Below are 16,507 nucleotides of genomic sequence, written 5' to 3'. Positions count from 1 at the left end.
CCCAGGCTGCATAAAAAGCAGGCTAAGTTTTCGACTTTAATTTCCCATTGTAAGTCCATGGAGTAAAGTTCACTGGTTGCCATTGATTTCTTCACCACCATTGATTAATTGACCGGTTGAACTTAGGTCTGTGAGTTAATGAATCCGATATGAAAATAGTGTTGTATAGACTGAGCTGCTAAAGGGAAAAGTGGCCCTGTTTTGAGTGGTGATAGAATATTATTATTGCTTGTAAAGTCTCATGTTGAGAGAGTTTGTATCCCGTGGCAGGTGATGAGACAAGCAGGGTGCTGAACTGCCCCTTGTGAGGAGTGCTCTGAGAGCCCAGTGTAAACCAGGACATGCTTTGGTCTTGTGTTTGTAGTGTCAGCTCCAAATTGCCCTTGCCCTTTGGCACTTGGCCTTTGCCCTCTACCTCCACAAGGATTAACTCCTGTGCTGCTGCAGAGGCTGACTTGCAACACTCCCGGGAGGGAGCTCAGGGTGGAGAGCAGAAACGAGGCACTCTGTGCTCTGGGAAAACGGGCAGAACACGTCTGTCAGACTGTTGGATGTTTTCAAGAGTTGATTTTATGAGCCCAATTCTTGTATCGCCTCATATCTAGGAGTACACTGAGATCCTTTATGGTGACATCTACTCCTTGTGACTAGCAGAAACCTGCAAAAAATATAGGCTTGATTGCATGTACTCTCCCTTCACCAAAAATCACATATATATTCACCTTCCTCACTACCTGTTCAAAGCAACTTCTCGGAACTGTCTGAGATGCTGTCTCCTGGGCTGTAGACCTCATTTTGCCCCAGTAAAACTTAACTCACAACCCCCACATTGTGCATTTTTTAAAGTCAGCAATAACAGTAAAAAAAAAAAAACAAAACAAAACAGATTCTCATGACTGTCCTCATGGAGTTTACATTCTAACAGGCTTTAGTTTAAACTACAAAATAATACTGTGAGGTGGGAAGTCCTATTATTTCAATTTTGGAAATTTTATTTAAAATACAATAGGAAAGTGCATGAACCATTTCTACACAGATCAAAAGTCTCACTAGCTGAACATAGCTGTGAACCTGCACCCAGAACAAGAGACAGGATGCACCATCCCTCTGATTCCCTCCCACCCCAGGTCACTGCCAAGGTCCACTCCCAGGATAAATGTAATTTTGACTTCTAATAGCATAGGTCAGTTTTGCCTGGTTTTATTTTGTGATGGCTGTTGTGCATACGTGCTCAGTCATGTCTGACTCTTTGCAACTCCATGGACTGTAGCCTGCCAGGCCCATCTGTCCAAGGGATTTTCCAGGCAAGAATACTGGAAAAGGGGTACCATTTCCTGCTCCAGGGAATCTTCCCAACCCAAGGATCAAACCCTCACCTCTTGTGTCTCCTGTGTTGAGCAGGCAGATTCTTAATCAATTGTACTACTTGAGAAGCCCCCAGTTTTATTCTACATATATGAAATCCTAGAGTATTTTTTTTTTAATTTTTATTTTTACTTTATTTTACTTTGCAATACTGTATTGGTTTTGCCATACATTGACATGAATCCACCACGGGTGTACATGCGTTCCCAAACATGAACCCCCCTCCCACCTCCCTCCCCATAACATCCCTCTGGGTCATCACTGTGCACCAGCCCCAAGCATGCTGTATCCTGCGTCGGACATAGACTGGCGATTCGATTCTTACCTGATAGTGAGTATTTTTTTTTTTTTTTTAATATCTGGCTTCTTTCATTTAACATTCTGCTTGTGAGATTCACCCTGGTCTGGGACTATAGTGAATAACTCCTTCCCTGAGTAGTTTTCCACTTTGCTAATGTGACACGGATTACCTACCCATTCTACTCTTCCTGTACATTTAAGTGACTTCCAATTAAGGTATAAAGACGGCCTCTGCTTATTTTGATTATTTTTTAATTTGAACAGTTTCAAACGTAACCTCCCCGAATAGATTCTACCATCAACATTTTATTATACTTATAAAATCATGTCTTTATTCATTTATCCACCTGTTCTTGTTTGACACATTGAAAAGTAAATGGTATTTGTGTGTGCTCCTCTAAAAAATAAAGCAAATATATCATTAATTCTACTCAGCAGTTTTGCAGAGTATTTTTTGACTTGAAATTTACAAAGAAATGTAGAAATTTTAGGTGTACATTCTGAGTCTTGGGCAAATCGAATATTGTGTACCTCAAACCCTGAAATAAAGAGCATCTCGAAACGTGGAGGATGGAGGTTGTTGAAGAGCGAACATCTGCATGCTGACAGCAAGGCTACGAATCAGGGTGGGTTTTCACTCAAAAGCCGCCTGCATGTGAGGGAAGCAGAGGGCTGCTGCCTGTCCAGGAGGTCATCACCTACTTTAGAGGAGGGAGGACACACGTGGCATTGAGAGGGCTTGTAGGAAAGTGGCCATGGCGCAGAGAGAGCCTCAGAGAAAGTACCAGTGGAGGGAGACACTGAGTAACCCATGTCCTTAATAACGTTGCTAACTTTGGCCACCTCATGCGAAGAGTTGACTCATTGGAAAAGACCCTGATGCTGGGGGGAATTGGGGGTGGGAGGAGAAGGGGACAATAGAGGATGAGATGGCTGGATGGCATCACCAACTCGACAGACATGAGTTTGAGTGAACTCCGGGAGTTGGTGATGGACAGGGAGGTCTGGCGTGCTGCAGTCCATGGGGTCGCAAACAGTCAGACACACCTGAGCAACTGAACTGAACTGACTGAACTGAACATAAACATAAGTCACTGGACTATTCTTTGAATGTACCTCAATAAAGATCAATCACGACTAGTGACAACAGGAAGAGCCTGTTTCTAATACTCCTACAATGCTCTGCAGGTTGAAGCTTAATGATGCTTTGGCAAAGGAAAGGCAAAGTTTAGATCAAATTTTGTTTTGTTCTCATTTAGGTGCGTGTGTGTGGGTGCTGAGTGGCTTCAGTCATGTCCAGCTCTTTGCGACACCATAGACTATAGAATCTGTCCATGGGATTTTCCAGGCAAGAATACTAGAGTGGGTTGTCATGCTCTCCTCCAGAGGATCTTTCCCACCCAGGGCTCAAACCCATGTTTCTTACGCCTCCTCATTTAGGTAATTGAAAATAAACCACAAGTATACCAAATATAAAAGTTATCTGTAGCAATGATAGAATGTTATTCATAGAATAAAACTCTGCCCTCTAAGACTGGTTTCTGAAGTAGGCTTTTGCAAAATTGGAGGGAAAAAAAGGGTCCATACTTATGCGAGATGAAAAAGCACTATTTTAGGTAGGCCCTCATAAGTATTCCTAGAAATAAGCAAGTTTTTGGACTATTTCCTTCTTCCTTTACGTAGGCTGAAATATTTTACACATAGCAACAAATACATATACGATCAAATAAAAATTGTAAATAAATATTTATCTGCACTATTTTTACCTCTGATAAAGAAATCATAAGTAAAATACTTTCACTGGAGTTCTCCCTCTTGGTTGAAAGCAGAAATACAGTAGATTATTATTCTTTCTTGACTGAGTGAACAATATAAAAATTAAAATAAAGCCTGTTAGCAAGCCTAGCTACTAGCAACAAGCTACCCAAAAGGCAGTTTTTTCTTAATCAGTAAAGATTTTTAAATGTCTTAGTCTTTCATTGCTATAAACAAAACTTAGATGCTATACAGACAATAACGCTTCAAAAAAATCACTTGCCTACTGAGAAAAATTCAATAATTTTCAGTACAGAATGCACAATGTCAATTTCTTGCTCTCAAGCATAAAATCAAAAAATAGTATGGATAATAAACTGTATTCAGTTCAGTTCTGTCGCTCAGTCATGCTGCCTCTTTGCGACCCCATGGACTGCAGCATGCCAGGTTTCCCTGTCCATCACCAAACCCCGGAGTTTGCTCAAACTCATTTCCATCAAGTTGGTGATGCCATCCAACCACCTCATCCTCTGTGGTCCCCTTCTCCTCCTGCCTTTGATCTTTCCCAGCATAAAGGTCTTTTCCAATGAGTCAGTTCTTCGCATAAGATGATCAAAGTATTGGAGTTTCAGCTTCAGCATCAGTTCCTCCAATGAATATTCAGGACTAATTTCCTTTAGGATGGACTGGTTGGATCTCCTTGAAGTCCAAGGGACTCTCAAGAGTCTTCTCCAACACCGCAGTTCAAAAGCATCAATTCTTCGGTGCTCAGCTTTCTTTATAGTCCAACTCTCACATCCAAACATGACTACTGGAAAAACCATAGCTTTGGCTAGATGGATCTTTGTTGGCAAAATAATGTCTTTGCTTTTTAATATGCTGTCTAGCTTGGTCATAGCTTTTCTTCTAAGGAGTAAGTGTCTTTTAATTCCATGGCTGCTGTCACTATCTGCAGTGATTTTGGAGCCCCTCAAAATAAAGTCTGTCACTGTTTTCATTGTTTCCCCATCTGTTTGCCATGAAGTGATGGGACCAGACTCCATGATCTTTGTTTTTTGAATGTTGAGTTTTAAGCCAGCTTTTTCACTCTCTTCTTTCACTCTCATTGAGAGGCGCTTTAGTTCCTCTTCACTTGCTGCCATAAGGGTGGTGTCATCTGCATATCTGAGGTTATTGATATTCCTCCCAGCAATCTTGATTCCAGCTGTGCTTCATCCAGCCCAGTTTCACATGATGTACTCTACATATAAGTTAAATAAGCAGGGTGACGATATATAGCCTTGATGTACTCCTTTCCCAATTTTGAACCAGTCCATTGTTCCATGTTTGGTTCTAACTGTTGCTTCTTGACCTGCATACAGATTTCTCAAGAGGCAGATAAGGTGGTCTGTATTCCCATCTCTTGAAGAATTTTCCACAGTTTGTTGTGATACACACAGCCAAAAGATTTGGTGTAGTCAATAAATCAGAAGTAGATGTTTTTCTGGAACTCTCTTGCTTTTTCGATGATCCAGTGGATGTTGGCAATTTGATCTCTGGTTCTCTGCCTTTTCTAAATCCAGCTTGAACATCTGGAATTTCATGGTTCATGTACTGTTGTAGCTTGGCCTGGGGAATTTTGAGCTTTACTTTGCTAGTGTGTGAGATGAGTGCAACTGTGCAGTAGTTTGAGCATTCTTTGGCATTGCCGTTCTTTGGGATTGGTATGAAAACTGACCTTTTCCAGTCCTGTGGCCCCTGCTGCGTTTTCCAAATTTGCTGCCATATTGAGGGCAGCACTTTAACAGCATCATCTTTTAGGATTTGAAATAACTCAGCTGGAATTCCATCACCTCCACTAGCTTTGTTCATAGTGATGCTTCCTAAGGCTCACTTAACTTCGATTAGGAATGCATAGATAAAAATTTCCAAGAATGTAAAAGTATGGGTTTTATTTGCAAAAATCATAGGTTGTAACATTATGTATGTATATATTTAAAACTAAATTAAGAATGTCACTCTTGTTATCATGGCATTTACTGAAACTTTGGGTTAATTACAGGTAACAAGATAGTGCATTTGAAATTTACCTAACTTCACCAGTAATAAACTCACCCAACATAGAAGTATATTGGAAATAGTACATTTATAGTCTTTCTTTAATATAGTGTAATCTTTCTTCTGGGCTTCCCTCGTGGGTCAGTGGTAAAGAATCTGCCTGCCAATGAAGGAGACCTGGGTTCAATCCCTGGGTTGGAAATTCCCATGGAGAAGGGAAAGGCTACCCACTCCAGTGTTCTTTCCTGAAGAATTTCATGGACAGAGGAGCCTGGCAGGCTACAGTCCATGTGGCCACAAAGAGTCTGTTACAACTGAGTGACTAACATACTCGAGATACACCTGCAAACCGCTTCTCAAGTCTAACCACTCCTCATAGCCTCCACTGCTGTGGTCAAACATGGTCAAATGTGGTCACCTCTAACCCAGACTAGCGTTTCCCAGGTATCACACTGGTAAAGAATTTGACTGCCAATACACGAGACTCAAGAGACTTGGGTTCGATCCCTGAGTTGGGAAGATCCCCTAGAGGAGGAAATGGCAACCCACTCCAGTATGCTTGCCTGGAAAATTCCACAGACAGAGGAGTTTGGTGGGCTACAGTCCATGGTGTGGCAAAGAGTCAGACAAGAGTGAGCATATCACACCACACACACAGACACAGACACACACCCCCACACACACAACTCAGACTAAGGAGACAGCCTCCTAGCTGGTCTCTCTGCTTCCCTGGCTTTATAAATTAAAAGGTAAGCCCTTAAAGAATATGATTTGTTAAAATTAAATTTTGAAATGCAATTTGAATTTTTATAAAACACTTATTTTCTTCTCTCAGGATGTTCTGGGTCTAGTACAGGGGAGGGAAAGCTGAGTCATCTGGAAGGCAAACAGCCTCCTGGCAGGAGCGCCCCTGGGCTGACCCTGCAGTAGACATGACACACCAGGAATAGGGCCTCTGAATGAACTGCACAGTGGTGCCTGGAACCAAGAACACAGACAAGAAAAGCAAGACAAAAAAGAGGCTGGAAGAGGAAGAAAGGAATTCAACAATATTAAAAACAACAGTGATGGCTAGTAGTTGAATATTTTGTTTCAGGCACTGTCAGAGTCCTGTATCTTAGGTCATTTCATGCAGTCAGCACTTAAGTTGTTTATTACGGCTGTGATTGGAGATGTCCTGAACTGCAGAAACTTCAGTTCTGGTACTGTTGATTTAAAAGTGTAACAATTTTACTTCATTTCTAAAGCTTTGGGTTTTCCAAAAGTAGCTTTCGGAGATTTTGGGTTTTTCAAAAATATCTTTTGGAGATTTTGAACCCTGACATTCAGGAATCAAGGTAAAACTTCATTTTTTGTCTCATCCTGAGAAGATTGTGAGTTCAAATCAAAGAACTTCCATTTGATGATGGTGACAATTTACATATTTGCTGAAATATACATATACACATGTCGTAGTATCTTTTACATATTGACTTGGGGATAGAACTGGATTAATTTACCCTGATTCTAGATCCTAACTTAGTCTGTAATTATCATTTATGAAAGAATCTGGACTTACAATCGTGTGAATCTCATGCACAAGTTTTGATTCCAAATAGTCTTTGAATAATTTTTTACAAATATATCTGGTGAAAGACTCTCCTCTAATTCTGATTATTAGCTGCACAGCTATTATTCACACACCCCCACCCCCCCCCCCCAAAAAAGAATCTGGACTTAGAAAATGTCCTTGACTGTGTGATGTTCAAAGTTGAAGAATAGTTGGGGTAAGAATAAGTTTACTGTTCTCTTTAATTTGGCCATTAACATTATCTATGGAGTCAAAGAAAGTTTCAGTTATGATTTTCTCATTAAAATGAAAATCTTTGAAAAGATTGGGGACATGTAATTTAGCAGATTTGAATTATAAACATTACTTGGGTGTATGTTTGGGGGCTGCAAAGGTGTTTAATTTAGTTTGTCTATTTCCTTTTTTAAGGCATGACAAAATGTAGTACTATTCTTTTCTTCCTTAAGTAAAAGTGCTAGTCACTCAGTTGTGTCCCAACTCTGTGACCCCATGGACTGTAGCCAGACAGGCTCTTCTGTCCATGGGATTCTTCAGGCAAGAATATTCGAGTGGGCTACCTTTTACTTTCGGAGAGGATCTTTCCCACCTCCAGCGATTGCTCCCTCCCACCTCCCCACCAAGGATGGAACTCCTGTCTCTAGCGTCGCAGGCAAATTCTTTACTGTCTGGAGCTTTCCTGATAGCTCAGTTGGTAAAGAATCATCCAGCAATGCAGGAGACCCCCTGGAGAAGGGGCAGGCTACCCACTCCAGCATTCTTGGGCTTCCCTTGTGGCTCAGCTGGTAAAGAATCTGCCTGAAATGCAGGAGACCTGGGTTCGATCCCTGGGTTGGGAAGATCCCCTGGAGAAGGGAAAGGCCACCCACTCCAGTATTCTGGCCTGGAGAGTCCATGGGGTCGCAAAGAGTCGGTCACGACTGAGTGACTTTCACTTCACTTCTTTACTGTCTAAGCCACCAGGGAGCTGAAAGTTTAATTGACTAACCCAGAAGAAGAGCACATGTGCAAATAGGATGCTCAAGTGCTCCTAGAAGTGGCTGAGGGACAGGACGGGCGAGGACGCCGCCTTCTCTGCCCTGGGACCTCCCTGCCCCGCCTGCGGCCTTGGCTCTGGCGGGCTTCGCTCCCAGCAGCAGCGCCCCCGGTGTCAGGTCGCCACCAAGGCCTCCGGGTCCGACGGGATGCTCCGAGCGGCCTCCGAAGGAACGCGCACCGCGTCCCCTCGAGGAGCTGCGGGGATCGAGAGAGAATTCGCCCCTTCTCCTCGGATCACCGAGTCCCAGGAAGATAGCCCGGGCAAGAGACTCTCAAACTGCAAAGAGGAGCTAATGGCGCAGGGGCATCGACCAGTTAAAAATTTCCTCCTCCACCAATGGGCGCGCCCGGTACCGCCCTCCTTCGCGCGGAGCCAATCAACGAGCAGCAGCGCCAGCCAATGAGGAGACGGCACCTTATTTAAACTTGGCGCGGCGCTTTCCCTGAGGAGACAGCGAGGGCAGCGGGGTCTCAGCGGCCTCTGAGGACCGGGGCTTAGGTTTGGAATTCGCTTTTCGGTTTTGTGAACAGGTTGGTTGATGGTAAAGCATCTTCCTACAATCCGGGAGACCCGGGTTCAATCCCTGGGTCGGGAAGATCTCCTGGAGAAGGAATTGGCAACCCACTCCGGTACTCTTGCCTGGAAAATCCCATGGACGGAAGAGCCTGTAGGCTACAGTCCATGGGGTCGCAAAGAGTCGGACACGGCTGAACGACTTCACTTCGGTTGAAGGGAAGAGAGTCACAGCTCTTCCACCGTAAATGCAGCTGTCTTGGCAGTTGCTGGCACGGTCATTCCCTCACAGTACTTTGAGGGAGATCAATGTACTCGCCCGGGATCCTTCCTCCACTTCCTGGGCCCAAAAGGGAGAAAATGAGGAAAACGAAAATTAAATGTACAGTTAGTGTGGACGTGCTGATGTCAGTGCGTGGTGTCGGTGCAGCAGCTCAGTAATTTACCTGCGGGTTCTTACCTCGGGATTCTGGGAGCAAAACCAGGTAAACAAACAAAACCCGACATTCCTAGTAATTCATAAAAGGTGGTCTTGATGGGCATGGCCCTCGACAGATCACTTCTCGGTTTTCATTTTAATTGCAGATATCTGATAGTAATGATTGTAGCCTACATGTTACTCTCTGCTGTGGCTGTGTTAAGCCCTGCATGTATTTATCTCGCCTTCGCTTCCACCCTGGGGGGAAGGGACCGTTATTTGTGATTCACAGAAGAGCGAGGCCGGCGTCCAGCCAGCTGGGAGTGGCGAGGCCAGGAGGGGCACCGGCGGTTCGGCTCCTCTTGCTATCCCTGCTGCCCGCGCTGCCTCTAAAGACAGGAGGAGACTGAAAAATAACCCGTGGATGTGCTTACAGCCACACAGAATACATGAAAAGAAAACTCCCTGAGTGGAAAACCAAAATGAGCAAAGTGAGATCGGAAATTGTATTCACTGACACCCCATTTGACCTGATGTTGAACCCTGTTAGCTTAACAACACTTACCCCAAAATTCTTATAGAGGTGTTTTTGAATCCTTTAGGACTGATTCACAATAAGAACACTCCATGCTAAGTCGCTTCAGTCGTGTCTGACTCTGTGACCCTATGGACCACAGCCCGCCAGGCTCCTCTGTCCATGGGATTCTCCAGGTGAGAATACTGAAGTGAGTTGCCATTTCCTTCTCCAGCGGATCTTCCTGACCCAGGAATCTAACCTGTGTTGCCTGCTTTGGCAGGCGGATTCTTTACCACTAGTGCCACCTGGACAATACTTACTCAAAAAATGTTTATAAAGGTATTTTTGAATCCCTTAGGATTGATTCTCAATGAGAACACTATAATTTTTAAGCAAAATGTTAATGTGAACGATGATAACTTTCTAATACACTAAATTTATGTTTATTATTTCATACTGCAATGTTATTCATCACATTAACATTGCAAATATAAGCCCTCTTAAGCTCAAGTCACTGAAATGTTTGCTTCAACTCTTTTTAACATGGTAGGAACCAACCAGCTACTTGTGGCCTGTGGTTTACTTTAAACCCTTTCTATGATGGATGAGGTAGTATTGTCCTCTCTGGAGCAGATGTATTTTCTGAGTCTGGAGGCTGTACGTCCCCACGAACGATAGAATGCTTCTTCTAGAACCAAAGAATCCGTGGTGGTTTTCAAAATGTGTCTAAAAAGTCTTAGCCATTCCTCTTTTCATTCAAGAGGGAAAATAATTTGTGTCTTTGGGTGGTGTGGACTTAGGGATTCACAATGGCAGAAGTGACATGGTATCTCTTCCTAGATTAGGTTATAAAAGCCTGCAGCTTAAATCCTGCCTGTGTTCTCACTCTTTCTTCTTATTTTTTCTTGGGAGTAGCCAGCTGCCCATCACCGGGCAGCCCTGTGGAGAGAGGCCATGTGGGGAGAACCCAGGCCCAGAAGTGAGCTCTAAGGTGAAGCTTGCTCCAGCACAGTCTCTGGAGACCTCACTGCCATGAACTTTGACCTCAGCCCCAGGGGAGATCTTGAGCCAGAGCCACCAGCTTAGCCACTAGACTTCGGACCCACTGGACCTGTCAGGTAATAAATGTCTGTTGTTCTAAGTGGTTACAATTGGTCTAATTTATTACACAGCAGTGGAGAATTAGGTGTCCCACACAGCACTACAAATAGTGACAGTTTTACTTCATCTTTTCCAATTTGGATGCCCTTATTATGCTGATAAATGTTCCCTCTATAACCACTTTGTTGAGTTTTGTTTTTTTTTAATCATAAATAGTTGCCTACAGACTAAAGAAATTTTTAATGAATTTTATTTGTGCCTAGCATTCTGAACCATTAGGACAATTATAAAAGTCTTGCTTTTTCTCCTTTTGCTCCTACAAACTTTATATATGTAAAATAAGTTAGGCCCCACAGCTTTCCTACTTCTTAATGTGTTCAGTCACTCAGTTGTGTCCTGCTCTTTTGCAACCCCATGAACTGTGGCCCACCAGGCTTCTCTGACCATGGGATTTTCCAGGCAGAGTACTGGAGTGGGTTGCCATTTGCTTCCCTGGTGGCTCAGAGGTTAAATCGTCTGCCTCCAATGTGGGAGACCCGGGTTCGAGCCCTGGGTCAGGAAGATCCCCTGGAGAAGGAAATGGCAATCCACTCCAGTATTCTTGCCTGGAGAATCCCATGGACAGAGAAGCCTAGTAGGTTACAGTCCACGGGGTCGCAAAGAGTCAGACACGACTGAGCGACTTCACCTCACCTCAACCTTAGTCAATGCAGTCTTACCTGGAGGTTAGGAGATAAGACTGAATGTTCTGATCCTTTGATCATAAGGTTGGTTCTGCCAGCCAAAACTGGCAGCCAGCCCCCAGTTTTAGGGGCTTTCCCAAAGTCATCTCGTTAACATAGCAATATACACATTCATCACTCTCAGCACTTAGTAAAAATCTTATGATCATTGCAGTAGATGCAAAAAAGCATTTAACAAAATTCCACATCCATTTATGTTATGCTAGTGTTTAGAACTGTGAAGCACGAACCTTGTAGGGAGACTAAATGTATGAGAAATAGTTTGGTCATCTGAATGTCAAATTATACATACATTTTTATAAATCACAATTTCACAGAAGGAAACTCTTCTGAACTCATTTTAAGAGGCCAACATTACTCTGATACTAAGACCAGATAATGACACCACAAGAAAAGAAAATTGCAGGCCAATATCCCTGGTGAATATAAATATAACAACTTTCAGTAAAATATTAGCAAACTGAATTTATCAACACGTTAAAGGATCATAGGCTGTGATCTGCTGCTGATGCTCAGGTAGCTTTTATTCTAGGGATGTGGAAATGGCTCAACATTCACTAACCACTGTGATATAACACATTAACACAATGAAGGATAAAAATTATAAGATCATTGCAATAGTTGTAGAAAAAGTATTTAACAAAATTCCACATCCATTTATGTTAATTCTATCAATAAAATGGGTGTACAGGGAACAGCCATACATGGCACAACTAATATAATATTTAATGATGAAAAGCTGAAAGTATTTTTGTCTATCATCAAGAAGGACAAGGATATGCACTAAAAGAGTTCCTGGAACCCATTCCACTGTGGTTGTGTGCCTGTGTAAAGCCTTTTTAACACCAATAAGCAGTTCCCAGATGCCAACAGGGTGTCCAAGAAATCAATTTAATTGTGACACTATCCAGAGATAAAATCAGATTCCACAGGTAAAGGGCTTATTCCCATATGATCACCCTATACTTCAGACACTAGTTATAACCCAGTTTGTTACTTGTGCTTCTGACCAACTGCTTCAAACTGGAGGTTCCTACAACCTCCTCCAACTCAGGATGCCAGTCAGGGTCCAGGTTGTCACATGTACTTCTGACTGACTGGCTATAAATCAGAGGTTCCCATTTTCCCCTCCTTGGGTTTGATTAATTTACTAAAATGGCTCACTCACTAGATTATCAGCTTGTTACAAAGGACATTAAAGACTACAAATCACAAGCCAGATGAAGAGATCAAAACCATAGTGAGATGTCACCTTACACCTGCCAGAAAGGCTGTTGTTAAAAAGACATAGTTAACAAGTGTCAGCAGGGGTATGATGGAGAAAGAAATGGCAACCCACTCTAGTATTCTTGCCTGGAGAATCCCGTAGACAGAGGAGCCTGATGGGCTGCTGTCCATGGGGTCGCACAGAGTCAGACAAGACTGAAGCAGCTTAGCATGCATGCATGCATGCATTGGAGAAGGAAATGGCAACCCACTCCAGTATTCTTGCCTGGAGAATCCCTGGGACAGGGAAGCCTGGTGGGCTGCTGTCTATGGGGTCACACAGAGTTGGACACGGCTGAAGTGACTTAGCAGCAAGGGTATGAAAAGAGAAACCTCAAGCACTTTTGGTAGAATGTAAACTGGTTTACTGGTTGGACTTCCCAGGTGGCGCTAGTGATAAAGAACCGGCCTGTCAGTGCAGGAGTTGCGGGTTTGATCCCTGAGTCAGGAAGATCCCCTGGAGGAAGGTATGGCAATCCACTCCAGTATTCTTACCTGGAAAATCCCATGGACAGAGAAGCCTGGCAGGCTGCAGTTTGTGGAGTCACAAGGAGTCCAACACGACTGAAGCAACTTAGCACACACACAAACTGGTTCAGCCACTATGGTAAACAGTATGGAAGTTCCTCAATAATTAAAAATGGAACTACTATATGATCCAGCAATTCTGCTTATACAAAGAAAATGAAAATACTGATTCAAAAAGATACATGTGACCCAGTGTCCACTACATTATTTACAGTAGCAAAGATATGGAAGTAACCTAAGTATTCATAGATGGCAGAATGGATAAAGAGAATGTGGTATATGTATTCAGAGAAATATTATCCAGCCTTAAAAAGATGAAATTTTGCCATTTGTAAAAACATGGATGGACCTTGAGGGCATTATGCTAAATGAAATGTCCGAGAAGGACAAAGAACATATGATCTTACTTATATGTAGAATCAAAAACAAAACCATAAAAACAAATAAACCAACGAAAAACTGAGCTTAAGGATACCAAGGGTTAGTTAGTGGTTGCCAGAGTCTGGCGATGGACTAGGGAGTTGGGCAAAATGGGTGAAGAAAAAGTTAAAACTTTCAGTTGTGGGAAAAAAAAGAAGTCATTGGGAGGTAACATACAGCAGATAAGCACAGCTAATAATGTGTTAAAATAATATATTTTAAAGTTGTATACAGTAGATCTTAAAATTTCTTATTACAAGAAAAAAGTTTTTATAACAATGTATAGTGATAGATATTTAAACAAAAGAGTAACAAAGTATTACCTTAAAATATTTTTACTTTATATCTTTATGTTCATCTTTCAGTGTTCATATTTTTGTAGAAATTTGAAATGTTTCTAATCAACTGATTTTTTCATTGGAATACAATTGCCTTACAGTGTTGTGTTGATTTCTGCTGTACAACAAAGTGAAACCGCCATATGTTTACACATATTCCCTCCCTCCCCCCAACCCACTTCATCCCACCCATCTGAATTGTCACAGAGCACCGGGTGGAGCTTCCTGTGCTATACAGCAGGTTCCCACTAGCTACCTGTTTTACCCATGGTAGTGTATATATGTCAATCCTAATCTCCCGATTTTAGTCTACTTTCCTCTTCCCCCACTGTGTACACATGTTTGTTCATAACTATGTCTCTATTCCTGCCCTGCAAGGAGGTTCATCTGTACCATTTTTCCTAGATTCCACCTATATGCATTAGTATATGATATTTTTTCTCTTTCTGACTTACTTCACTCTGCATGACAGACTCAAGCAACTGACAAAGGATTCATCTCCAAAATATACAAATAGTTCATGCAACTCAATATCAAAACAACAAACAACCCAATCAAAAAATGGGCAGAAGACCTAAATAAACCTTTCTTCAAAGAAGACATATATGAAAGAGGCACATGAAAAGATGCTAAACATCATTAATTATTAGAGAAATGCAAATCAAAACTGCCATGAGTTATCACCTCACACCAGTCCGAGTGGCCATCATCAAAAAATCTACAGACAATAAACACTGGAGAGGGTGTGGAGAAAAGGGAACCCTCTGGCTCTACTGTTAGGGATGTAAATTGATACATCTTTGTGGAGAACACTATGGAGGGTCCTTTAAAAGGTAAAAATAGAACTACCATATGACCCAGCAATTCCACTGCTGGGATATCCCTGAGAAAACCAGGGATTTAAAATTTTATAACTTAAAATGACACATGTACTCCAGTGTTCATTGGAGCACTATTTACAATAGGCCAGACATGGAAGCAACCTAGATGTGTATCAACGGATAAATGGATAAAGAAGATGTGTTACAAAAACACAGTGGAATATTACACAGTCATAAAAAGAAATGAAATCTAATTACTAATCTAATAAACTGGATCTAATGACCAATGTAGGTATGACACACAGGTTTTTATGTGTTTGTGAAATGATATCATGAGGATGGAGATAAGCATTTTTTATGAAATAAAGTCTCAGGAAACTTCAGAAGTTATGGAGAATATTTTAGAAAGTTAGAATGATGGAAGGAAGGAGGCATTGAAGTGATTGCATCTAATTTCTTCCCAAAGATGTTTTATAAATAGGACATGTAGCATTTTGACTTTATAAGTGTTAAAGTGCTTTTAAGAAGTGATTAGTTGGTCACCTGGATTATAATTGCACCATCCACGTAATATTTAACACAAATTCTGATTTACTTGATAAAATGAGAATTGGATTAATAATGAAAAGTTCAGTTTTATGACTGCATTTTAACCAATGTTTCGTTCACAATGAGGATACACCACTTTTCCTTCGTGACAGGTTGTTCGAAATGTATGCTTTGGTGTCGTTGGGCGATATCCATGTTTACACGTAAATTCAATATTGTCATCTGTTCTAGTATAAAGTTTTCTATCTTGTCTCCATTTTAACTGTATGTTGTGTTGTTGCATCATTTCTTCTGAAATTACACATGCATCTGAAGTTAAAAAGAAACATGGAACATTAAGTAGTATACGAATATATCACTCAGGATTTTAGACTTCCAAGTAAAATCTTCTACACTGGTCCAAGATTTCAATCTCAAAACATTTTCCAAGCCAACTCGCTGAAAATCCATTATGTAGATTCCAATTAATGATATTAAAATGAGGTACTACATTTAATTTATTAAGTGTTATAATGAGGGATTCATGAAGTCAATATCACATTGAGTTTATATTAAATAATCTTTCATTGCTATGATTCCTTGAACAAGAGTTTTTCAAACTTTATTTTCTCATGTATTATTATCTGTTAGTCACACATTCAATAGAATTGTTGTTAATCCATAAAATTTCTATTCTAAACAACAAAATATTATACCAATTACGCTGATTTTCCCAGGACCCACGGGAAGATGAAAGTATTACCTAAGCACTTTGGTGGTTCTGACCACTCTCCATTCCGACACACTATGTGTTTGTCTCCCTGAAGTACATAGTAGGCCTGGCACTTGTACTCAACAGCTGATTCTGGAGGATATTGCGGTAATGGGAGTGAGACAGTGTCTCCATTGTCTATTGGTGGAGGAGGCCCACATCTTCCTTGAGGATCTAAAAACATAATTTGACTTATTGAGAGACCAAAGAAAAACAGAAGTTAAAGAAAGCAAACAAAAATATACCACAATATGTAATATCAAGATTTATGATTTCTGATGAAAGAAATGATTCATTTAAGGAATTTTAATCACTTAAACTGAGAGTCAAATTTTAAGGCCTTCCTTTCACCCCATGTGAAAGCATACATTAGACATTAGCAAACTTGTCTTCTCTGTGGTATTCTGGTACTTAAAAATGTTTTCCTTAATGAATGTTTGCTAGAAAGATGGATTGCTACCATAAACAAAGGAAGTTTC

The 16,507-nt window shown here is 41.4% G+C and overlaps 1 protein-coding gene across 1 annotated transcript in view; it reads right to left on the bottom strand.

Moving 5' to 3' along the window:
• LOC128061315 (uncharacterized) overlaps positions 1-16,507 on the bottom strand; it is a 111,034-nt gene that overhangs the window by 64,845 nt on the left and 29,682 nt on the right. Inside the window, exons 7-11 of the mRNA XM_052653588.1 lie at positions 16,020-16,202; positions 15,383-15,586; positions 11,332-11,441; positions 9,285-9,400; positions 8,187-8,505 (exon numbers count right to left, since the gene is read on the bottom strand). Coding sequence (XP_052509548.1) covers positions 8,187-8,505; positions 9,285-9,400; positions 11,332-11,441; positions 15,383-15,586; positions 16,020-16,202 — 932 coding nt within the window. The remainder of the gene's footprint in view (positions 1-8,186; positions 8,506-9,284; positions 9,401-11,331; positions 11,442-15,382; positions 15,587-16,019; positions 16,203-16,507) is intronic.

Source organism: Budorcas taxicolor, chromosome 16, assembly GCF_023091745.1.
Source record: "Budorcas taxicolor isolate Tak-1 chromosome 16, Takin1.1, whole genome shotgun sequence".
NCBI lineage: Eukaryota > Metazoa > Chordata > Mammalia > Artiodactyla > Bovidae > Budorcas > Budorcas taxicolor.
Note: the sequence above shows the minus strand (reverse complement) of the source record. Positions and strands in the feature narration are given on the sequence as shown.